Source organism: Chenopodium quinoa, unplaced genomic scaffold (assembly GCF_001683475.1).
Source record: "Chenopodium quinoa cultivar QQ74 unplaced genomic scaffold, ASM168347v1, whole genome shotgun sequence".
Taxonomy (NCBI): domain Eukaryota; kingdom Viridiplantae; phylum Streptophyta; class Magnoliopsida; order Caryophyllales; family Amaranthaceae; genus Chenopodium; species Chenopodium quinoa.
In genome coordinates, this window is record NW_018744693.1 from 3,838,566 (window position 1) to 3,863,432 (window position 24,867).

The window sequence follows — 24,867 nt, forward strand, 5'->3', positions numbered from 1 at the left end:
TGTATGTTTTCACTTTTGCTAATAATTTTAGAGGAGATTTTAGTTTGTTGTTTGATTAATTTTGGATGTTTCTTAAAAATGCATTTATAAATAAGTATTCACTAATATAGCTACTAGACCTGATCTAGCCCAATCGCAAATTCTCGAGTTCGGGCGGACTAAGGGCCTGTTCACTTTAGCTTTATTTTAACTCAGTTCAGTTCATTTAGCTCCAATCAATTCAATTCATTTCAGCTGCAATGAGTTCAGTTCAGTTCAGCTCCAATCAGTTCAGTTTAGTTCAACTTCTAATTTCTCTCTCTCATAAAATATTCTTTTCAGCTCAGTTTAGTTCAGCTCCAATTACTTCACTTCAGCTCCAATCAGTTCAGTTCAGCTCCAATTAGTTCAGTTCATATTAGTTCAGTAAATGTGAATAGACCCTAAAAAAACCCTTTTTTAGATAATTTGTTGCTTTGCCTATTTATATATATTATGACATTATAATTTCTCTATATTTGATTTGTACGTTTTATCAAAATTTATTTGTTAGATATAATTAATTTTCTTAAAAAAAATTAGACTTATCGGGTCTTAAACTAGTTGACCACTGAAACTTTGACACGTGGCATAGGTAAAGGCCTTGTTTGGCAAATGACTGTTGGCGGTTGGCTGTTGGCTGGTTCACTTTACTTGTTTGACTAGCTGGAATGTTTGGCTGTTTATAATGACTTTTGAAATTGGCTGTTTAAACTAGCTGTGTTATAAAAGTGTTTAGTAAATTAATTGTTGGATATTGGCTGTTTATTAGATAATTTGTGGGCCAACAAGCCAAAAGCCAACAAAAAAGCTACTCAAAGCAGCTTTTTCATTTTGGCTTAAAACCCAGCTTTTTCGCTAACTAAAAAGCCAATTACCAAACACATTTTTTGGCTGTTTGACCACTTAAAAAAGCCAAAAGCCAAAACTTAACCAAAAAGCCAATTACCAAACATGGCCAAACTCTTAAACAAGTTACTAATAGGTCACGTTCTATTACGGAAGAGATGTGTGAAACGTATTATTTTTAACAAATTTTCATCTATTGGACAAAGCTATCCTCACTTCATCGTGGGTCATTTTCCACTCAATTAAGCAGAAAACGCCACATAGCTTGCCGATGAAGTCACTAGAAACCATGACACAAAAAAGACAGTTTGAATTTTAAATAAAATTAAACAATCACACCATCATTTTTCTTTGCTCAAACAAAATCATGTCAACTCCACTATAATCTCCTCTCTTAATTCTATTCTTCTCCTCATAAATTCACCCAAGTCTGGGTGTCTTTCTACACAAAAACCCACCACTAATTTTCTAATTTTTTTTTTTTTTGAGTTTTACCAATGGCGATTTCCACTAGTTTAAGCACCATTTTAATGGGTATTTTCCTGCTGTTTTTGTTGGGTGTAAAATCAGAATATATAGCATATAATAACTCAGGAAAAATAGTTGCGGGTAAAATTAATGTTCATTTGGTTCCTCATACTCATGATGATGTTGGTTGGTTGAAGACTGTTGATCAGTACTATGTTGGTGCCAACAATTCTATCAGGGTTCTTTCTCTTTCTCTTTCTTTTCACTCTTTTCTTTTTATACATTAATATTATACCCATTGATATATGTGTATTTGAATGATTATCTTGTCCTTAGTTTTGGTATAAATGAATTGCATATGGAATTTTGTTACTTAGACCTATCAATTTGGATTCTTTTCTCACTTGATGTTGGTGTAGAATATGGTTTAAATCAACTAGTTCCTCTGATTTTTTACATGAAAGTTGAAACACTTCAGAATCTACACTACTCACACACTATACCATCTTTGATTTTAACAAAAAATTGTAAAAAGAAAATAGTATCATGTTAGATTCATCTCTATTTATGCTTTCCGAACATTAAATTTTAATTTTTTTTACGTATTGATAATAAATTATACTAAAAGTATGCATTGCAGCATCGGCAAACTTCAATAAACTAAAGCTTTACAAATATATGCATTGAACATTTGAACTTATATTGAATTTATATGTTAAGTTTGTTGGGGAATTAAAAATTATATGTATAAAAGAAAAAATTGCTAAAAATAATGCAGCCTTTAGCCCATTCTTTTTTAATTATACAACCTTTGGATTATTTTGTAATAATACAACCTTTAGGGGTGTTCATTTTAAACAGATAAAATTAATTTTTCGGTGGACTTTGGGCGGATGAGTTTTTGGTGGTGGGGAATATCCCCTCCTCTTCTCCCACCTCAAAACTCACCGAAAATTCGATTTTATCTTGTTTAAAATGAACAACCGCTAAAGATTGTATTATTACAAAATAATCAAAAGGTTGTATTATTAAAAAAGAATGGGATAAAGGTTGTATTATTTTTAGCATTAACTTCTGCTACGCCCTAATGGCGACCTCCCTATTTTTTTTATTATACAAAATGACCCCAGTTTAAAATTTCATCTCACTCATAACCTTATTCCATTAAATATTAACTATGGTTAGATTTATATTAAAAAAAATATAAAAAATAAAAAATAGAAAATAAAAAAAATTAACCTAACTACCCAAAAAAACACAGCCACTCCTACCTGCCAGCCCCATCTCCCTTTCCCTTTCCGGCGACAAAACCCTAGGCACCTCCAACCGCCGGCGACACTACCTAGGCTCCCTAACCGCCGGTGACGCTGCGCCAGCTCCACCTCGACCACCTCCAAGTCAGATTCCCAAACCCCCGCCCACGACCCACCCTCTCTCTCCTCCTTCTCACCGTCACCACCACTAGACCATCAAACTCAAAATCACTAATCAGCCACGCACCACCACACAAAACACCGCACCTCCCTCATAAGCCCACACACTTACCGCCAAGCAGCCTGGAACAACCATTATCACCACAATCCCAGCCACGCTACATCTACCTTTCGCAACCACATTTAACCACCTTGCCCCTAGTGCATCCCGCAACAACCACCTTACACACCATCTTACAATTTGTGGCTCTAATTGTTCAAATTCGAACAATGTAGAATGGAATTGGAAGAACCCTAGAAATTGGGAAAAATCTAAGAATTGACAATTGCTTGATTTAAGGTTTGAAAAACACATAGTGATTGAAAATAGAGGACAATCGAACGAATTAAAGCTCTGATTGCTCAATTGCGAACTTAATTTGAGTGAAAATGGTGGTTGCAATGGGAAGAGGAGAGAGAGAGAGGTTCATCGACGGGGTTTGGGTTCTGGGTAATGGTGGGGCTGGGGTAGCGTCGCCGGCGGGGGACTGGGGAACCCTAGACGCTGGCACTGGTGGTGGGCTGGCTGGGTTGGTGGTTTTTCTTTTTTTTTTTTGTTTTGTTTTGTTTTGTTTTTTGTTAAAAAAAAAACTAATTAACTCTCATTAATGTCATAAGTGAGATGAAATTTTTAACTAAGGTCATTCTGTATAAGTAAAAAAAGGGGAGGTCACCATTGGGACGTGAGGGTCACCGTTGAGAATTTCCCAACAATTAATTGATATTTTATTTTAAAATAAGAGATGTGGGAACAAAATAATTAAAAAGTACGAGTTGGGACCATGAGAGTAAAGAGCTATAAAACACAACTACATTATTTCACTTTAAAATGTTTCACAATCTCTACTTTCATCTTTAACTATAGTTATGATAAGAGCAAGTTAAGCCCCAAATCTTAAGACTTGAATGTGATATCATTTTTGGTGGTCCCCATTGAAAATGATGTCATCAAATTCTTGTTAAGACTCACTAAGACTTACAAAAATTTATCACTTTAGTCCTAAGACTTAAATATTTGACATATTATATGTAGAAAAGTGTAAGAAAAAAAAAGGGATAATAAAAATAAAAGTGAGGTGGGAGTAGTGGGTCCCAATCTCAAGTCTTAAGTTGAGTCTTGAAATTTCAAGACTTAATTTGAGACTTACTTGAGATTTTTGAAGAAAAATGGGAAAAATTTTAAGCATAAGGCTAAACTTGCTCTAATTTATTCCAAAAAAATACATAGTATGTTGGATTTTTCTTAATGTGCATGCTCAATATATAAGCTTTGGATAATTTTTACTTATTGAGATATGTTTGATTTGTGTATTATTAAGCAATAACTCATGATATTTCAAAAAAAAAAAAAAGAAGCAATAAATCATGCAATAGATGATTTATGTGAATACTATAAGTCAAATAACTTAATTGGTACAGTCATGTGGAGTGGTACACTAGTCCATGACACACATTTGAGTTATAAAAATAAACTAATACTCGAAAAGTGATTACTCCCTCTGTTTTCAGTTGTTCCAATTTTAAACTTGACACTATTCACAATTATATAAAATAAAATATAGTCAAGAAGGGTCTTGTTTGGTTCATCTCAAAATGAATGCTTTAAGAATATGAAAGTTTTATAAATAGAGGTATTGATGATCAATGTGTAATGGCAAACGTGTTTTGTCAAAAAAGGGATAAAAACTTTTAGAAAATGAGAGTACAATGATAACGTAGAACGTAGATACGTGCTGGACATATATTTTAGTATGATGAGGTGAATTTTACGTGGATTTGATTGGATTAGGGAGCCTGTGTGCAAAACGTGCTGGATTCAGTGGTTTCATCTCTATTGGAAGATAAGAATCGCAAGTTCATTTATGTTGAAATGGTATAAGAATCCAAGAACTTCTATTTCTTTCCTATAATTTGATCAAATACCACTTTAATTTGATGATGTGAGATCATAATTTCAAGTTTTTATTCCGTGTTTGGGGGCCGGGGCATTGTTTAGGCATTCTTTCAACGATGGTGGAGACAACAGAGTCCAAAGCTTAAGGTGAAGGTGATGGAGTTGGTCAATTCAGGTCAACTAGAGTTTATGTACTATTCTTCAACTGAATGTTTCATTTTTTATGAAGTTCTATAAATTTCACAATTTCATTTTGGAGCAGTTTTCTACTCAGACTACTCTTCTTGGTTGTTTGCCGATTTTGAGTTGTTTTCTCATAATAATTTTGGGTTGATATAGAAACGGGGGAATGTGCATGCATGATGAGGCAACTACTCATTACATTGACCTCATTGATCAGACAACTTTGGGCCATCAGTTTATTAAGAATGAATTTGGTCAGATACCACGCGTTGGCTGGCAGATTGATCCGTTTGGACATTCAGCTGTTCAGGCTTACTTACTAGGTGCTGAGGTATTTATATATTTTTTCTCTACATTTTGTTTGTTTATAACTTGCTTGTATTCTCCTGTAGCATTCTATGCTCTGTTGTAAACTGCATATTCCACAAGAAAACATTACTAGTGTCAACAATCACAGCAGCATTCATGACTTTGATTAGGCCTAACAAGGTTAAAATTTGCTCATCATAAATTTTCATTAGTCGAGATTGACAAAAAATGTTTATCAAAGAAGATCTGAATGGCATTGTATCGTGAAGGAAGAGGTAGAGAGAAAAGTCAAAAAGTGAAAGTCAGTAGCCTCTTAAAGCCATAATGGGAAGAAACGATTGAATCTAGGAAGTAGTAATGAGTTATAGAGACTTCTAAAAAGACAACACTAAGGTCAAGTAAAGTGAAGGGAGGTGTGTGGAGCAAAGGTTTCTAAATACCCGGAGGCTCGCTAGATCATCATAGACCACCATTATTTTATCACAGGCAATATTCTTGGTGTGCATTGACATATGAGTCTTACCTGATCATTACTTCTTATATAATCACAAGTCTACCTTGCTATCATCTCAAGTAATCTTCTCATGTATCTCCAGATGCCTCACCTATACATACCTTAAACATTTAAATTATTCTTGTATTTTGAATTCTATACAAGCTACACACAATTTATCTCCTATTGCAATATTGCTTCACAATTTTTAACTTTATCTAATTGACCTTAACATCTTTACCCAGCTCAAGAATGCATATGGTTTAGTTTTCAAGGGTTGTCTTTCATTGAATTTTTGTAGTTTAATTGCTTGTCTATTTTCAGTGACAGAGTCTTGGCTGTTTTAAGCCTTATATGTTACTTTGGGGCAGCTTGTGATGTGTGGTTTCTCTCTACTTCAAAGTTCTTATTAAGTTAACGTGGAAGTAATTACAAGGTCCTTTTGGGTGAGATATTCACCAAGTGTATCTAGGAGCAGTGTATGAATAGAATGACTAAGACATTAGAGGTGGATCTTGGATTTCAAGTTTGAAGGGGCATTAAACCAATCAAAAGACAAACAAAAGTATTATACAATAAGCCGAAGACATATACTTGTATAAACCAATCAATTCATTTAATAATATGAATATTTTAATTTGACATCCACAAATCTAAATTTTATAGGAAAAATGGTCAAGAATAAAATGATATTTCAGTGTTCTTCCAAAAATAAAACAAGCTTTTGATCATTCCAAAATAAAATGACCTTTGAAATACATCTTCTCAAAATAGAACGTAATCGGTTGGTAACCTGTCAAACAAGTTATTGTGACATGTGCCGCTATGTGATTGGTAGTTTTTTAATTTATTATTTTTTACCACTTATCCATCACCCCATCCCTTCACTAACCACTACCCTCTCAGCCACCAACACCACCCCCATTCACCCACAACCCTACCCTCAAACGTCGACCCAACTAGCAGCCCACTCGTGAACCCCCACTTTCCCACCCTTGTCCTTTGCAACAAACTCCACCTTGAACTCCACCTCTACACAGGATTTTGAGGGTCGGTTGAGGTGGGGTTTTTGATTGGGTTGCCAGTGGGTTAGAGGTGGGGAGTTGGCAGGTTGGTTTATAGGGTGGTTTTGGTAGCTGAGGAGGGTTTTGGGGTGGTTTCAAGGGGAGTAGGGTGGTTAAGGGGTGGTATAGGGGGCTGTTGGTGGGTTTTGGGGTGGTGTCGGGGGCTGCTGGTGGGTTTGGGGTGGTATCGGGGGCTATCGATGGGTTTGGGGATGGTTTCGGGGTTGTTTCAAGGAGAGTGGGTTGGTAAAGGGGTTGTTTCCGGGGTCGCGGGTGTGTTTGCGGTGCTTTTGGGGTTGTTTCAAGGGGAGTGGGGTGGTTGAGGGGCTGCAGGTGGATTTCAGAAGGGAGGGAAAGTGAATTAATGTGTTGAGGTGGTGGTGGGGAGGCCGTTCAAGTGGCTCACTAGGAGGAGGATGGGGAAGGGGAGAGGAGGAGAGAGTGAAGGTGTTTTTTTTTTTAAAATTTTATTTATTTATTTTCTTTTTTAAACTTTGTTTATTTTTTTAATTAAAAATCAATTTTTTTTTTAAAAAGAAAAATGTAAAATAAAAATAAAAATTCTGACAAATCACAAAGAGGCACGTGTCCGATTTTAACTTTTATAACAGGTTATTGGTTTTTTGTTCTATTTTGAGTAGATGTATGTCAAATATCGTTTTATTTTGAAATAATCAAAAGGTCATTTTATTTTTGAAAGATCGTTGAAAGGTCATTTTCTTAATTTATTTTTTCCTATTTTATATTAGTCGACACATACTATAAAACTACATTAATGATATTATAATTTATTGATTGTTTAAAGTGTATTGTTGAGATTGCAATTGGGTGTAGATAATATTAATCAATCAATCAATCAATCGGGGCATTAACCATTAATCCCATAAGTGGGTGGCTACATGAACGAAAAGTGATTATTCCGTGTAGTTATCGACAAAAATCTTCCTCCTCCATCCCTTACGATCTAATGCCTCATCCTCATGCAAATCCTTATACTTCATATCCTTTCTAACTCTTTCCAACCAAGTCATTTTCGATCTCCCTCTCCCTTGTTTAACCCCTCCATGGTTCCACTCTTCCACTAAAAGTAAAAAGAAAAATAGGAGTTTACTGCTCTCTTAAAGAAAGAAGTAGAGCTAAAGAGGATGTTGGATTTGAGCTCCTGACAAAAAATGATGCTGAGGCACTTGGATTTGCAATCTTAAAGCTCAAACACTGCAGGAAAATCTGTTACGGTTGTGCATAGCTGACGAATTTAATGTTTATAATACAACTATGTTTCAAGCTGGTTTTATTTTTATTTTTATTTTTTTTTTCTGCGTGGCATGTGGCACCAAGGACCCTTGATGGATCCGCCTCTCTAGTGTCAATTCAAGTATCTTCTTTTGCATATGTGCACTCATTAAGTTTAGCTGTTCTTTTTTTTTTCCCAATTTTTTTTTGGTAAAAGGATTTGTTTTTATGATTTCTTTATTTGCAGGTAGGATTTGATTCACTCTACTTTGCTCGCATTGATTACCAAGATAGAGCAAAAAGAAAATATGAGAAGGCTCTTGAGGTAGTATGGCGTGGTTCTAGGACACTTGGTTCTACCTCACAGGTACATGAGTAACTAAGAGCTTGTTCGTTATCCTTGTAATATTTCATTTTCAATATATTGAAAAACTATGATCAAGCCTTGGGAAACCAAAATTCTTTGAATTAACTCTCTTTAGCCGTCAACTTTAATATATAAAGGTTCGTGTATAAGACCTTTTTCTTTCCACGTTGAATAGAGTTTAAACAAAATCAAGTACAGATAAAGCTAATAACTTAAGCTAAGTTAAAAAAAAGGTATACTGATGTTTCATGACCTTCATCTTTACTTGTAAACTATGACTTGCGAATGTTGATTTTTCCTTCCACAATATTTTTGTTATCTCCTTTTGCGTGGGTCTTTTCCTTTCTTGAATGGTGTGAACCTTGCCAACTCACTTGCAGATCTTCACTGGTATATTTCCTAGACATTATAACCCCCCTGATGGATTTCAATTTGAAGTAAATGATGTGTCCTCTCCTATTCAGGTATGTAAATTTTCAGTAGCTTGATATTTTTTTTTTTTTTTGTTTGAAATTTTCTTTCTTACCGACTTTCTTGACTGTAGTTCAAACTCTTCAAAAGGTTACTAAGCTGCACTCAAAGTCTTCTTCATACAAGTTTTTTTTTTTTTTTTTTTTTGGTTGAAGGATGATCCACTACTATTTGACTATAATGTCCAAGAGCGAGTCAATGACTTTGTTGCTGCAGCCTTATCACAGGTAAGTGTCTATGAAAAAGGTGTCAAAGTGGTCTTATGAATATTTCATTCTATTGCAAAGCTTTCTTTTTACTGAGTCCGTCCAGTTCGTCATTGTACCTTCTCTTTATAAGTAACTTTGATGATGAATTTAAGGCAGGTCTTGTCAATAAAGTTGTATATAGCCTTCCAAAGCATAAGGGACCAATTGTTTCTGCCTGATATTTAGCTGGTCAAATGGCAATAGGATTCTTTTGTTCAACACCATCCTCATTCTTCAATAATATTCAATAACTAACTTAAAATTGGTGATGTGACAGCAATAAGGGTAGATAAGACTTAAGATGATTTTTATCTGACTTTGTTGGGATGAAGGGTTTGGAGGGGTAATTCTGAGTTGGGGGAGCGGTCTCCTCTGTGTGAAGGATCAACACGTCTTTGATTTTCAAGAGATCTTGAATCTTTAGTTTTTAAGAGATCTCAACCAAAAATGCTAACAAGCCTTATATTCTGTGTTCATGGGTAATGTACTGGCTTGGTGCTCTGTATTTCTTCAAAATTGAAAGAGTCCTTATTAAAATGAAGCGTCTTTTAGTGCTGCAAAGGAAAATGTATTAGAAAACTGTAACTTCTGATTGTTTGATGGGAGTAAGTAATGTTCTTGGCTTTGCTTAAGGTTCATAATGGTGGGGGGTGTTTGGACAATTTTGTATCACATTTGTTAGCTGTTTTTAGTTTTGATGAAGAGCTGCTTAACATTTTATTAAACTATATCTTCATTTGAAAGAAAAGAATCTGATGCTTAGCATAACAAAGGAGGAGAAAAAATTGCTAGACTAATTGAATGTGCATAATTTGTTGGGCAAATGTACTTTTTCATGAGGTCTTCATCAATTGTGGCTCTTACACCCTTTAATTTTTCTTTATTGTTCTTCATCCGAAGGTTATTTGACTAGTTAAAACGAGTTTATTTTTTATTTTTTATTCATTCATTTTTTTATCTCCATCCATTGTAAATTTAATTGCCTTCCCTTCATCATCAAAAAATGTAAGTGATATTTTTTTCTTATTTGGGCTGGGATGGGGGTTTATAGCCTTTCTATTGTTAGGAGAATGTAGTGACCTCTACAACAATTGTTTTAAGACTTTTAACTTAAGTGATAGAAGTCCTTAATCCTTTGGCATTTCTTACTTATAGTGAAGACTTAAGAAGGTAATTTGAATTGTAGTCTCTTATAATTCTAAAAGATTTTAATTACTAGCCAGCCATCTTGTTAATTCTCATATTCTGATAGCAATTATTCTCTAACCATCGTTATTGGGGCCTGATCAAATGCTAACACGCAAAATTGTATTTTCTTCAGTATCGTATTGTATCGTGCATTTGTATAATGTTAAGCAATCAAGGAGATAACTTACTATTATTTTCCTATTTCCTACAGGCTAATGTGACTAGGACAGAACATATCATGTGGACCATGGGTGAAGATTTTCGATATCAGTATGCCAATTCCTGGTTTAGACAGATGGACAAATTTATCCATTATGTTAATTTGGTATATACTTCGTATTTGTATTTTCCCTATAAAGACAAGTGCCAGTGTTAGCTCAGTGAATTTGCATCGAGCATTTTATTCATCTTTCGCTTATATCTTCTCCAAATGTTGCATTCACTTTGGTATAATTTTTAAAAATTGAATGTAGGATGGGCGTGTCAATGCATTATACTCAACGCCATCAATTTACACAAATGCAAAATATGAAATGAATGAGTCATGGCCTGTCAAAACTGATGATTTTTTCCCGTGAGTTTTTGAGTTTCTGGGTGGTAGTTGGCTGAATCAATCTCATCCATGTAGTGTACTGAAACAACATGATGTGATTGTTCAGCTATGCAGATCGTGTTAATGCATACTGGACAGGCTACTTCACAAGTAGGCCGGCATTTAAAGGATATGTCAGAGTGATGAGTGGTTACTACTTGGTAAGACACGTAGTGCCTCTTTCATCTTTTGAGGGGCTGAGGGCCTTACCTGCATGATGTTTGATGTGTTGCCCCAATTTTTTTGTTTGCTATCAGGCAGCGAGACAATTGGAATTTCTTAATGGAAGGAACAGTTCACTCTCCAAAACAGATATATTGGCTAATGGTTTGGCAATTGCTCAACATCATGATGCAGTTACTGGTACACAAAGACAGCATGTAGCTGCCGATTATACAAAGCGGTTGCATATGGGCTATGTAGAGGTGCGGTTGTTTTTCATGGTTTCTCATTTTTTCTTATAGTAAGTCTTCTAATTATTCAAATTTTTATCATCTGCAGGCTGAGAAACTGGTTTCGGCTTCACTCAATTCTATGATCAATAAGAATGGAAAAACTGAAACGAGCTTTCAACAGGTAACAGTGTAACCCGCTGTCCATATGCTTTTATGCCTCAAACCTGTCAGTGTCTCTGTTTCTTTTATTATTCAGAATTTCATGTTGTAATAAAGGCTTCTAAGTCATGCATTACACCATCAAGCTACCTATGATAACTTACTTTAATTCTTTTCCCTTGGTACATAAGATGCATATATAGGGGAAGACTCTCGTGAGAATTTTCTTATGTGAGAACACTTTTTATGTTATAAATTTTTACTCGTATGTTCTAAATTTTAAATATGATGTTCTAAACTTTTCCTTAGGTGTTCTAAATTAAATCAGATGTTCTAAATTAGTATTCACATGTTCTAAACCATAAATTAGTTAAGTTAGATACTTCGTATTATAAATTTCGAATGACTTATTCCGACATTTTAACTTATATGTTCTAAATTTTAAAACGTGCGTGTGTTCTAAGATTTTTAGTTTTTTTTTTTTTTTTTTTTTTAGATTTTAAGTTATATGTTCTAAATTCGAAAGTATATATTCCAATTTTGACTCACATGTTCTATATTTTTACTTATATGTTTAATATTTTTACTCCCATTTTCTATATTTTTATACCAAGTGTTCTAAATTTTTTATTCACACGTTCTAAAATTTAAATCAGATGTTCTAAATTTTAATCATATGTTCTAAATTTCATTAAGCAAATTTTTTAAATTTTTACTCTCATATTCTAATTCTTGAATCAGATGTTCTAAATTAGTGCTCACACATATGTTCAAAATTAGTAGTCATATTTTCTAAATTTAAATTTGAGTCGCATGTTCTAAATTTTTACTCGTATGTTCTAAATTTTTACTCATGTGTTCTAAATTATAGATCAGTTCTCATATAAGTATGAATTCTCACATATGAACCTATTCTCATCGGATCCCTCCCCTATATATATGAGAACCACAATAGTGTGTAGTATATTTGTGGTCTAATCACTACGTGAAAAAATGAAAATGGCACCGGTTCAAACCCGGCCTAAGGCACCGGTTTGAACCGGTGCCAATGTGGGGGGTGCCAATAAGTGGTTTAAAAAGGCACCGGTTCAAACCGGTGCCAAAACTCAGAATTGGCACTGGTTAACCGGTGCCAAAAATGGCCAAAAAAAATTATTTGCTTGTTTTTAGCACCGGTTAACCGGTGCCAAAAGTGCCCAAAAAATATAATTTTTTTTTTTTTTTTTTTTTTTTGTCTTTTTTTACTTAAAAATTAATAGAAAATAATATTTTAAACAAAATACATACAATAATCACATTCATCAAATAAATTAATAATGACATATATATATTCATCAAATTACAGAAAAAAAATTTGATATTACATTACATTAATACATTATATTACAATTTCAGAAAAAAAAAAATTACATTACAACATCGAATTAAAACACCAAAATCTACATCATCTTGATATTTGAATCCTTTTTCTGGGTGGAGTGTAAAACCTGATCAAATTTGGACAAAAATTAATAAAAATTAATTTTTTTAATAAAAATCCTCAATAAACTACAATCTCATTATAGAACAATAATAAAAAAAAAAAACAATTACAACCAAATTAAAGCAAAAAACAATAGCAAAAAATCTGGTAATATGGAACCAATAAAAATAGTGTTCGGCTATTCAAAAAAAAAAAAAAAATCCCTCAAATTAAACCCACAACCACTGGCAACCAAATGAAACCGCAACCACCGGCAACCAAATTAAACCCAAAATACAAAGCTAACCCAGAAACACTACCCTCAAACCTTCGAATTCCACCAAAAATCTCAAAAAAAAAAAAAGTGAGAAAAAAAAGAGAATTTACCTCGAATTACACCAAAACCCCCCAAAATTAGCTTTAATTTGGGTTATAAAGGTCGAATTCGAACATGAAAACTCCAGATCTAGAGTTTTCATGGTCGAATTTGACCTAAAAACCTTTAATTTCATCACGAGGGGGAGAGAAAGTGCGAAAAAAATGAGGAAATCGCTGGTGGTGGTGATGATGTTACGGTGGTGGTAAAAATGGCCGAAAAAAAATGAGGAAATCGAACTTTGTGGTGGTGATGTTACGGTGGTGGCGGCGGCTTTGCGGTGTTGTTGTTGTTGTTGTGGTGGTGTTGTTGTTGTTGTACAGAAAGAAAAGAGATTGGGAAGGAGAGATCGAGAAAGAGAGCTAGAGGAGAGAGAAAGGAGAGGAGAGAGTGAAGGAGGCGGAGTGAGAGGATAGAGAAGGAGAGCAAGATTTAGTTTTAGGGTTTTATTTAAAGGGAGAGAGTATGAGCGGTTTTTTTTTTTTAATAATTAAAAGGTCCGGTTCACAAAGGCACCGGTTCAAACCGGTGGCCTTTATGTTTTTGGCACCGGTTTGAAGTGAACCGGTGCCTTTTATTTTGGTTCAGCTTCCCACCAATTTTGTAGGCCAGTTTTGGCACCGGTTTGGACTGAACCGGTGCCAATTAGGGGGTGCCTTTTTGATATTTTCGATTAGTGAATGTAAACAAAACTTTTTGAATAATTTATGATGATAATTCTCGAAAAAAACGAATGCAAAACAAAAGAATGAAAAAGAAAGTTACTATACTTCTTTTCATGCCTTATTTTCGTCATATGTTACTAGAACATATATATAGCAAAGCAAATAAACTCCTAGCACCGTTTGGTTACTTTGTGATGTCTTGTATGAGTGGATAATCTCAACCATTCACAAGAGTATTAATTTCCATTTAAGCCAAATGATGCAATATAACTTACTGTCACAAGTCCACAACCGTCACTAGTATTATTTGGTCACAACCGTCACTTAGTATTATTTGGCCATTTGAGCCAAATGACACAAAGCATTATATAGCCAAGTCATACGATTAAAACCAAAGACAACAGTTAATTTATGGTTATTTGCTTTGATTACTTATTTATTTAATTAATTTACTTAGGTTAAATAACATGAAAATAGTCTACAATTCTCTAAATAATTCAACAATCCTCCCCCATTTAGAGAATTAATCTAGACTCATTGCAAAAACATCATCATCATAAAAAACAATCTTGTGCATAAATGAAAGTGTACAAAGACTTGAACTTCCACTTAGTATAATATACAACTCAAGAATCGGTATCCAATTGATATCGTTAAGCGTTTGAACCAATAGCAATACATATTAGAAACTTGAAGATATTACACACACTAGATCAAATAACTTGAATACATTCTATACTTGACACTTTGTTGCCATATGTCCATATCTATTCATAAGTACATCAAAGCTATGCCCAAATAACTTCTTGAAGCGGCCAAACCTCGTACTTATATAGGTAGATCTTTCATTAACATGCTCCTGTGACTAAGCGCAATGTAAAAAAATCTATTAAGATAAACAACCTCTTTTCATCACAGTAAAAATGGAACTTACCTAGGATGAATATCAAGTTCCCAATCATCAAATAAGGAAATTAATCTTATTGAACTTAGACCCAACGTCTTATTGGGCGTTAAGTTAAGATTTCCTCATTCGTGATTATTATAAGGCTTCAATCCCAAATTGATTGCCATCCTTTTATTAACATCTCTTGCCAATGCTTTTGTGAAACAATCGGCTAGATTAAACCTCGTTCGAACATAGTCAATAGTGATCACACTATCTTTAATAAGTCCTTGGATGTAACTATGCCTTACACCAATGTGCCTTGACTTACTGTTATACACTTGGCTATATGCCTTAGCCAGAGGATTGTTATCACAATGTATCACTATTGGTGATATTGGTTTTGGCAACAAAGGTATCTTATACATGAGATCGTTCAACCATTCAGCTTCTTTACCAGTCGAATGTAAAGCAATGAACTCCGATGTCATTGTGGAGTCTGCAATGCAAGTTTGTTTCTTAGAAGCCCATGAAATAGCACCTCCACCATATAGGAAAACCCATCCACTTGTGGAGGAGTGATCTTTATTAGAGATCCAACTTGCATCCGAATATCCTTCTATGACCGAGGGATATCCACTATAAGACAAACCATAATCCATGGTTTTCTTCAAGTACTTTAACAAACGTCGAATTGCTTGCCAATGTAGCATACTAGGATTACTAGTATATCGACTTAGTTGACCAACTGCATAAGCAATATCCAGTCTAGTACTTGTCATGGCATACATCAAACAACCTATTACTCTTGCGTATTCTAGTTGTGAAACTGCATTACCTTAATTAGGTATCAACTTTACGCTAGGATCCATAGGTGTTGAATAAAGAGAAGTCGAAACATCATTAACATTGAATTTCTTAAGCACTTTCTCAATGTAATGAGATTGTGATAAGATTAACTTTCCTTTTTCTCTCTTTATTCTTATGCCCAAGATAACATCTGCTTCTCCCATGTCTTTCATGGAAAACTGTGAACTAAGGAAGGATTTTGTCATTTTAACTTGTGACAAATCCGTTCCAAAGATCAACATGTCATCTACATATAGACAAATTATGACACCTTGACCTTTGTCATCAAATTTTCTATATATACACTTGTCTGAATTGTTCAGCTTGAATCCATTAGACAACACAACCTCATCAAACTTTTGATGCCATTACTTAGGTGCTTGCTTAAGCACATACAAAGATTTAATTAACTTGCAAACTTTTCCTTCTTGACCTTTCACAACAAACCCTTCCGGTTGTCGCATGTAAACCTCTTCTTCTAGATCTCCATTCAAGAACGCTGTCTTGACATCCATTTGATGGATCACAAGATTATGGATAGTCGTAAGTGCTATCAACAACCTAATAGTTGTAATTCTAGCAACAGGTGCATATGTATCAAAATAATCGATACCAGGCTTTTGCGTAAAACCTTGTGCCACTAATCGACCTTTGAACTTTTCAACCGTTCCATCAATCCTCAATTTCTTTTTGAAGATCCATTTGCACCCTATTGGTTTACATTTTGGTGGTAAATTAGCTAATACCCAAGTATTATTTCCCATGATGGATTCCATCTCATCATGAATAGCTTCTTTCCAAAATGGAGCATCACGAGACCTCATAGCCTCATCATAGGTCAAAGGATCATCTTCCACCTTAAAAATGTATGGAAATTGCGTCGTACTAGAATTCCTTGATCCTTCGACTAAGTACACATGAAAGTACGGGCCAAAAGATTTTTCTTTCCTAGCCTTCTTCTCCTAGGTTGAGATGATAATGTAGATGCCTCATCAAAATGATCTTGGTCATCTATTACTTGATCAAATTCAATTTGGTCAAAACTTTGAGCATCGGTATTTGGAGTTACATCCTTTGGTCTAGGAATTGATGAAATCTAATTTCATCAAACAATGCATCTCTAGACTCAATAGTGGTATGAACCGACCAATAGTCAATTTGTTCAATCACATAGAACCTATAGGATTTGCTATGTTTCGCATATTCTATAAAAATGCATTCCACTCCTCTTTCACCTAACTTTTTACATTTAGGTTCCGACACTTTTACTATTGCCCTACAACCCCAAACTTTGAGATGACTCAAATTTGGTTTCCTTTTATACCATAGCTCATATGGGGTTACCTCATTCCTTTTCATTGGAACTCGGTTTAAAATGTAACAAGCGGTTAATATTACTTCTCCCCAAAATCCATCATTCAAACCCGAATAGGATAACATGGAATTAACCATTTCTTCTAAAGTCCTATTCTTCCTTTCCGCTACACCATTTTGTTGTGGTGTATATGCTGCGGTTGTTTCATGTACTAATCCTATAGATTGAAAATAACTTGGATTATAGTATTCGCCACCTTTATCGATTCTTAACCTTTTAAACTTTTCATTTGTTTGCAATTCTACTTCATTCTTGTAGATTTTAAATTTGTCAAGGGCTTCGTCCTTAGAAAACAATTAGTAAACATAGCAAAATCTTGAAAAATCATCAATAAAAGTTGCTAAATATTTCTTATTTCCGAAGGAAGGAGTGTTATGAAAATCACATAAATCACTACGCACTAATTCAAGCAATGAAGTATTCTTTTCTACATTGTTAGGAAATGGTTTCCTTGTAATTTTTGTTAGCATGCATGTTCTACACTTCAAACAATGGAATTAAATCATGCTTAGACATAAAGTAAAGTTTCTTATAATTAACATGTCCAAGTCTAGCATGCCATAGAGAAGAATTATCATTTACAACATACACATTGTCCCTAACATTATTACAAATACTTAATTTAAACATTCCATCATACAAATAACCAAGTCCTACAAACATACCACCTTTAGATAAAATAAATTTGTCCGACTCAGACACCATCTTAAAACCTAAACGATTCAAGGTAGCACCGGATACAAGATTTCTCCTAAGTTCGGGAGCATACAACACATCCCTAAGAATTAGATATTTGCCCGAACTAAATATTAATTCTACTTGTCCCTTGCCTAAGACCTTTGATGTTGAATCATTCCCCATGTAAAGAATCTCTTCATTGGTAACTTCAACGAAAGATTTGAACAAAGAACGATCCTTGCAAACATGTCTCGATGCTCCTGAATCGATGTACCATGATACATCACCCTGCACACAAAATTTCAGAAATCACATACAAATAACTCATTAAAGAATTAAATGAAACTTGTGTACAAGAATTACCTTGTCATGAGATGACCGGGCTTGCCACACACCCAACAAGCACGAGGCTTTGGTGCATTACCATCAACCTTAGGCTTATTGCTTTTTCCTTTGTTAAAGTCTTTACCCCTCTTTTTGTCATTTGACTTTGAGTCCTCCACCACATTAATGGTAGAAGTCGGATTTGCATCCTTTTGTCCACCATGAAATCGGATTCCCTCTTCAATCCGAATATGGGAAGCCAATTCATAACATTTATTTCATCCTTCTTATGCTTTAAAGTGTTTCTAAAGTCTTTCCATGAAGGTGGTAATTTATCAATGATAGAAGACACAACAAAATTCTCATCCATACTAATGTCATGTTGTTTAAAACTTCATAAAATTCTTTGTAATTCATGAAATTGTTCCATAATTGGCCTACTATCAACCATCTTATAATTATTAAAATTACTAACAAGAAATTTCTTACTCGAAGCATCTTCGGCCATATACTTTGATTCTAAATCATCCCAAAGAATTTTAGCACACTCATAAAATTGATAGACATCAAACAAGTCATCAGATACCGTTAAGAATGTGTCCTCGACATATGTAGTCATCGTTTTCCCATTTGTTCCACTTCCTAGAGTTTTCTAATGTCTCATTTTCTTCCTGTAAAGGCTTCGGGGTAGTGAGGACATAGGCCTCACCAAGAGATGTCAATAGGAAGTGCATTTTCTTTTGCCATCTTCGAAAATCCACGCCCTCGAACTTATCAAATTTTTGGAAATTTGATGTCAATTCCTCAATGGTGGCCATCTTTGTATGTATATTACTTTGGATTGTTGGGGATTTTACTAAACAAGGGTCACAAAAATGATGGAAATTAACAACAACGGAAACCTTCGAGGCGTGAACGATATCACTTTCCCAAAATAATATTTCGACCCTGATTAATGACAGGCTAAAGTCGTATCACCCAATCAAAAGTAATTCCTAAAATTTCTAACTAATGTAGATAGGGAAGTAGGGTCGAATCCACTGGGAAACTGGTCTTTCTATCCTAATTAATTAAAGCAATCTAAATTATCAAGTAACAATTTAATAATATGGATATAAATTTAAACTACGGAGATTAAGAGTAAAAAGAAAACAATGAATTAAAGGCCTAGGGCATAGGTTCACTTATAAATAACATTCCAGGGTAAAACATAATAATCAATCATCAATACATCAATTAATCAGATCATAAAGGGCTTTCGCTACGTATTATAATCACAGAATTAATCTACCGGTATTAAATCTCATCTCTCGAATCTCGACTTAACCATTAATAAATTAATCTGCCTATTGAAACTAGACCTAAACATCAATTCTCATCTCTCGAATCTCGAATTAATATTGTCAAACTCATGCATAAAAGATCAGGCCTAATCTAGTAACAGAGCATTAAATCAATTAATAGGAAATTAATCTAGCATTGATAATAAACAACAATAAATTACCCCTTTATATTATTTATGGATCCCCACAAACCGTAGAAAGAAAAGTACTCACACATAATTAAATCTAAGCTAATCAAAGCAATAAAATAAGACATGATCAAAGGAACAAATAAATAACTGAGATTAAGAGAAAAGAAATCGTTACCAAAGTAATCTGGAATTAAGAGTTGAGTTAAGAACAAAGTATTATGGAGAGAAACTAATCTAAAAGCTAAGTAGAGAGAGAAAATCTAAGAGAAGAATTCAGAAAGAGTAAAAGAAGATGTTAAACTCGGTTAACGGAAAAGTATTTATATTAAGCAAGAATCCTAAACTAAAACAAACTTAAACGACGATTAAAACCTCCTAATAAAGACACGCACCCGATCGGGCGAGGCACTGCCCGATCGGGCCCGCCTTTTCACTCTCAGGTGCGTCTCTCGCGCTCGGCCGGGCGTAAGTTCGGGCTCCAACTCCTCTTCCCCGCCCGGTCGGGCGCGCCTTCGGGCGGGACCTCTAATGGCCGGGCGGCACTCTTGGGCTACTCTTTGGACTTCGATTGGGCTCCAATTCTTCGGGCGAATCCGATTTCCTCTTCGGGTGTTGAATACTCGGTCCAAATGCCCCGGTACCACATATACCGAGCCCTTAATCACCGGTTCGATGGCTCCAACCGGCCTGGGCCATGAAGGATGGTCGTGCATCTCCAATGCTCGTAGATACTCCATAATATCTCGGGAAAATGCTTCAAAAGTGCAAATCCCTATAAAAGTCAACCAAATCTACGAAAACACTAGAAAACACCAATTAGTAATAAAAGTGGCTCTAAAGAGCTAAAAACACTACTAATTATGACCAAGGGACGGGGGTAGAATACTATATAAAATGGACATATCAATTAAACACACCGGTTATCACGAAATTACTAGGAGATACAACGAAGACAACCACAATAGTGTGTAGTATATTTGTAGTCTAATGTAAACAAAACTTTTTGAATAATTTATGATGATGATAATTCTCGAAAACAACGAATGCAAAACAAAAGAATGAAAAAGAAAGTTATTGTACTTCTTTTCATGCCTTATTTTCATCATATGTTACTAGAACATATATATAGCAAAGCAAATAAACTCCTAGCACCGTTTGGTAAATGTCAGTTACTTTGTGATGTCTTGTATGAGTGGATAATCACAACCAAGTATTAATTTCCATTTAAGCCAAATGATGCAATACAACTTACTGTCACAAGTCCACAACCGTCACTTGGTATTATTTGGTCACAACCGTCACTTAGTATTATTTGGCCATTTGAGCCAAATGACACAAAGCATTATATAGCCTAATCATACGATTAAAACCAAAGACAACAGTTAATTTATGGTTATTTGCTTTAATTACTTATTTATTTAATTAATAATACAACACCTTAACCTAAGTAAATTAATTAAATAACATGAAAATAGTCTACAATTCTCTAAATAATTCAACAACATGTTCATAATCTAAATCAGATGCTCTAAATTTCACTCATATGTTCTTAAAGCAGATTTTGTAAATTTTAAATTACTTGTTCTAACTCTTAAATTAGATATTTTAAATTATTACTTACGCAGATGTTTTAAATTATTACTCACGCAGATGTTCTAAATTATTACTCATACATCGTAAATTTTAATTTGAGTCACATGTTCTAAATTTTAACTTGTATGTTCTAAATTTTTACTCACTTGTTCTAAATTTTAGATCAATTCTCATATAAGTATGAATTATCACATATGGACCTATTCTCACTGGATCCCTCCCCAATATATTTTCATACACAACCTTTATTATGGTGTGTGAATAGTTTGATGGAACTGTTACCAGGGTATTGTTGTTATGTATGATAATTTTTTTTCAAAAACTGTATTGGATTCATTCAGAGCAGCATTTCCAATTTTCATGTAGTTACTCACTTTTGAATTCTGGATTTGTTTGCTTAAACTTGGTTTATAGTGTCAATTTTCGTATTGCAGATGTAAGAAATAATTTTAAGAAGTTAATGCTGTATAAGTTGAGTAGGCTGTGTAAATGGGAGGAGGGATGATGTTTATAATAATTATGTTACTCAGACTCGACACTCGGACATGGGTAGGACACTTGGACACTTCATATTGGTTCAAAATGATGGAAAATTTTCACAAAAAAGCCGAATCGCCACTTGGACACGTATCCATGCCGGACATGGGTGCCCGAGTCCTAGTAACATAGGTTTATATAAGATATTTTAGAATGCTGGAGGAATAAGAATGATTCTGATATATTGATACAACAAGCAATAAGCTGAAAAGAGGTTCAAGAATACAATGATCTTGAGAGGTCTGCTCACACTCTCTTCAGCCTCTACCTGAGGTTCTGTATATTTATACCTTGAACTACTACAGGCTTACAGTGTATTAGGACTGTTGACTTCTAAAAATTACTGTTACAGGGCTTTTATGGCTTAAATTAATTTTAATGCTTTGGTGTACTGCTATTAAACACGATAGAGCACTGGAATATTAATCAAAAAAAAAAAGAAGCTATACTGCTATGAAATACTTACCAAAAGCTGCATGCATTACTGAAGCTAACTGTATCCCATGTATGCTGATCCTGCCTGATAGCAACAAGTAAATTTGTTCTAATTATGTTTTTGTGGTATGTCTACAGTGTCCTCTTCTTAACATAAGCTATTGCCCACCATCCGAAACTCTTTTGTCCAATGAAAAAAGTTTGGTAAATACTCATATCTTTCTGTTTGTTGAACACATTTTTATCGTTGAGAAATATGTTGGGTTTAAATAATATGTTTTCTGTTCTCTGTCCAGGTAGTTGTTGTGTACAACTCTCTTGGATGGAACAGAGAGGAAGTGATACGAATTCCGGTTAGTATTTCGTTTCTTCACCGACTTGCCTCTTCTTCTACCCTGAATGCATGCATACAAACTGAACTTTCATGTCTATCTTTGATTCTTATTTCCTTGAAACTATTTGGTAATTGCAGTGCACATATTCTGTCACCAAAACATTCAAATCCCTATATGATTAGCTGTATTCTCTCTATACCTCCACTCCTGAAATATAGGCCACATGTCTTATTAGTTCATCTCAATATAAATAGGTCACTTCCTAAATTTAGTAACTTTAACCTTGTACTTATCTATAACTCCCATATTACCTGTAAAGATACCTAAAACTTCCAAAGAGAGATTACATTGGTGGGGTACTGTGGTAGAGAGGTAAAAGCTTGAAAAGTGTAGGCTAAGTTTGGAATTTTAACACAATTTCTTGAAAGTAAGGCCCTATTCACTTCACCTTATTTTTGCTGAACTGAAATAATTTGTACTGAAACAAAATTATATTTGCTGAACTTAAATTATTTTTACTGAATTTAAATTAATTTTATTGAACTGAAATTATTTTTGCTGAGCTAAAATTTTTGTTACTGATTGTCTATTATAATTCTTCTTTAAGATAGCTGAATTTTACTTAATTGAACTTATTTTTACTCAACTGAAATTGTTTATACTTAATATTATCTTTTTAAGGTGAAGTGAACGGGACCTAACTGTGAATTAAATGTGGGCTATTATCTAAAATTAAAAGGATTTATATTCTTTTCTGTGGTTTAGATTTTCATTGCACATAAATTGACTACAAATATGCTCTTTTGTAGGTAACTATTGACAAGGTCATAGTTCGGGATATTGAAGGAAAAGAAGTAGAATCTCAGCTAATACCTTTGACTAATGCCTCACTCAGTCTTAGAAATGATAATGTGAAAGCATATCTTGGTAAACCCTTAGAAAATGCCATCAACCACTGGCTTGCTTTTGCAGTATCTGTGCCTCCCCTTGGTTTCAGCACCTATATTGTGTCCGGTGCACATGAAGGTTAGCCAGTTTCTTTAATAGCATGTCTTCATGACAGTTATTTGATGTGTTGCTGAGGCAAATACTATCTTTTTTGCTCTGAAATCTTAACATAGGTGCAAGGTCAATAATGTCATCAGCATTCTCTGTTCAAGGAAATATAAATAACACTATTGAAGTTGGACAAGGAAATTTGAGGTTGCTCTATGCTGGAGGGAAACTTTCTCAGTATACTAATAGCAGAAACTCAGTAAGCTGTGTTTTGTTCTAATGATTTCTCTATCTGGTGTTTATTTTGGTTTGCCTGTTTAATATCTTTGTCTGTGTGCCCACTGGCGAAGAGTTCTGCTGTTAGTCACTATTATCTTGTTTGGTTTTCTTATAGTTGTATTGAAGTCAGACTCTCAGATATGTACTTGCCCCTTTCAAAATTTAGACATATCTATAGTTTTGGGACATGGAGTACACTCGGATATGTACCCATATTGGCATATTGTGACAATTTTCACATATAGAAATTATTAGCAAATGTACAGAACGCCTATAATGATGTGAGTATTACTGTAGTATTATGATTGATAAGTTTCAAATCATGTCTGCACATAGTTGGTTTAACATGGTCGAAAAGGTTCACATTGAAAAATTCTGCTATCATACTGCTTTTGACTAAACAGGCTTAGCTAGTTATCTAAAGAAAAGCATAAAGTACACATGCACCAACTTTTATTAATTTTTTACTTTTCCATCGTTGATGAAGGTTAGTGCAGTTGTCGAACAGTCCTATAGTTATTACACTGGATTCAGTGGAACTAATGAAGATACTCAGGTAACCATAAGTATAAGTTGTTTTATTTCTCCGTTTCATGTTTTTATCTATTTAAAATCTTTTTTCACTTTGGTTATAATTGAGCGGAGTGTGTGAAGACCTTTCATAGTTTGGTCACTAACTTTTTTTCTTTTCTTTTATTGTTGTTTTAGGCATCTGGTGCTTATGTTTTTCGCCCAAATGGCACTTTCTCCATTAAAAGTGAGGGAGAGGTATTAATTTGTTTTTCGTACATAATGCTTATCTACTGTTGCTGCAAAGTGCAATTTCAATAATTTTAAAGCTCCTATGTAGCTAGAGATCACAAAGTACTTCCCACTTGTTCCAGGATTCATTGACTGTAATGAAAGGCCCACTACTTGATGAGGTTCATCAACAACCTACTTCATGGATACATCAGGTATTATCCATGAGAAAAGATTAAAGAGCATAGAAAACTATTGTACTTATATCCAGTAGTTTAGAAGAATTGTCTCCCATAGTTTTTACACCTGTGCTTTTATTATAGAGCAGAGAAAAAAAGAAAGTGGTAATGTATGCCATGAGAAATTGCGGTTTCCTTGTGCAGGTAACTAGAGTATACAAGGAAAAAGAACATGCTGAAATAGAGTTCACGGTTAGTTTCTGGTATTATATCTTCATAT

General features: G+C 34.3%; 1 protein-coding gene across 2 annotated transcripts in view; it reads left to right on the plus strand.

Moving 5' to 3' along the window:
- The first annotated feature begins 1,137 nt into the window (after window positions 1-1,137).
- LOC110702621 (alpha-mannosidase At3g26720-like) overlaps window positions 1,138-24,867 on the plus strand; it is a 29,366-nt gene continuing 5,636 nt past the window's right edge. The window contains exons 1-20 of one of the 2 annotated variants that reach the window (XM_021880359.1): window positions 1,138-1,574; window positions 4,597-4,680; window positions 4,804-4,892; window positions 5,041-5,215; window positions 8,231-8,350; window positions 8,731-8,814; window positions 8,977-9,048; window positions 10,469-10,582; window positions 10,731-10,831; window positions 10,917-11,010; window positions 11,107-11,274; window positions 11,351-11,425; window positions 22,196-22,261; window positions 22,354-22,410; window positions 23,202-23,418; window positions 23,514-23,647; window positions 24,155-24,223; window positions 24,376-24,435; window positions 24,552-24,623; window positions 24,792-24,839. In XM_021880359.1, the coding sequence (XP_021736051.1) occupies window positions 1,365-1,574; window positions 4,597-4,680; window positions 4,804-4,892; window positions 5,041-5,215; window positions 8,231-8,350; window positions 8,731-8,814; window positions 8,977-9,048; window positions 10,469-10,582; window positions 10,731-10,831; window positions 10,917-11,010; window positions 11,107-11,274; window positions 11,351-11,425; window positions 22,196-22,261; window positions 22,354-22,410; window positions 23,202-23,418; window positions 23,514-23,647; window positions 24,155-24,223; window positions 24,376-24,435; window positions 24,552-24,623; window positions 24,792-24,839 (2,109 nt within the window). In that variant the 5' untranslated portion in view covers window positions 1,138-1,364. Of the gene's footprint in view, window positions 1,575-4,596; window positions 4,681-4,797; window positions 4,893-5,040; window positions 5,216-8,230; window positions 8,351-8,730; window positions 8,815-8,976; window positions 9,049-10,468; window positions 10,583-10,730; window positions 10,832-10,916; window positions 11,011-11,106; window positions 11,275-11,350; window positions 11,426-22,195; window positions 22,262-22,353; window positions 22,411-23,201; window positions 23,419-23,513; window positions 23,648-24,154; window positions 24,224-24,375; window positions 24,436-24,551; window positions 24,624-24,791; window positions 24,840-24,867 lie in introns of those variants that run through there. The other variant, XM_021880360.1, reaches the window with a different exon arrangement.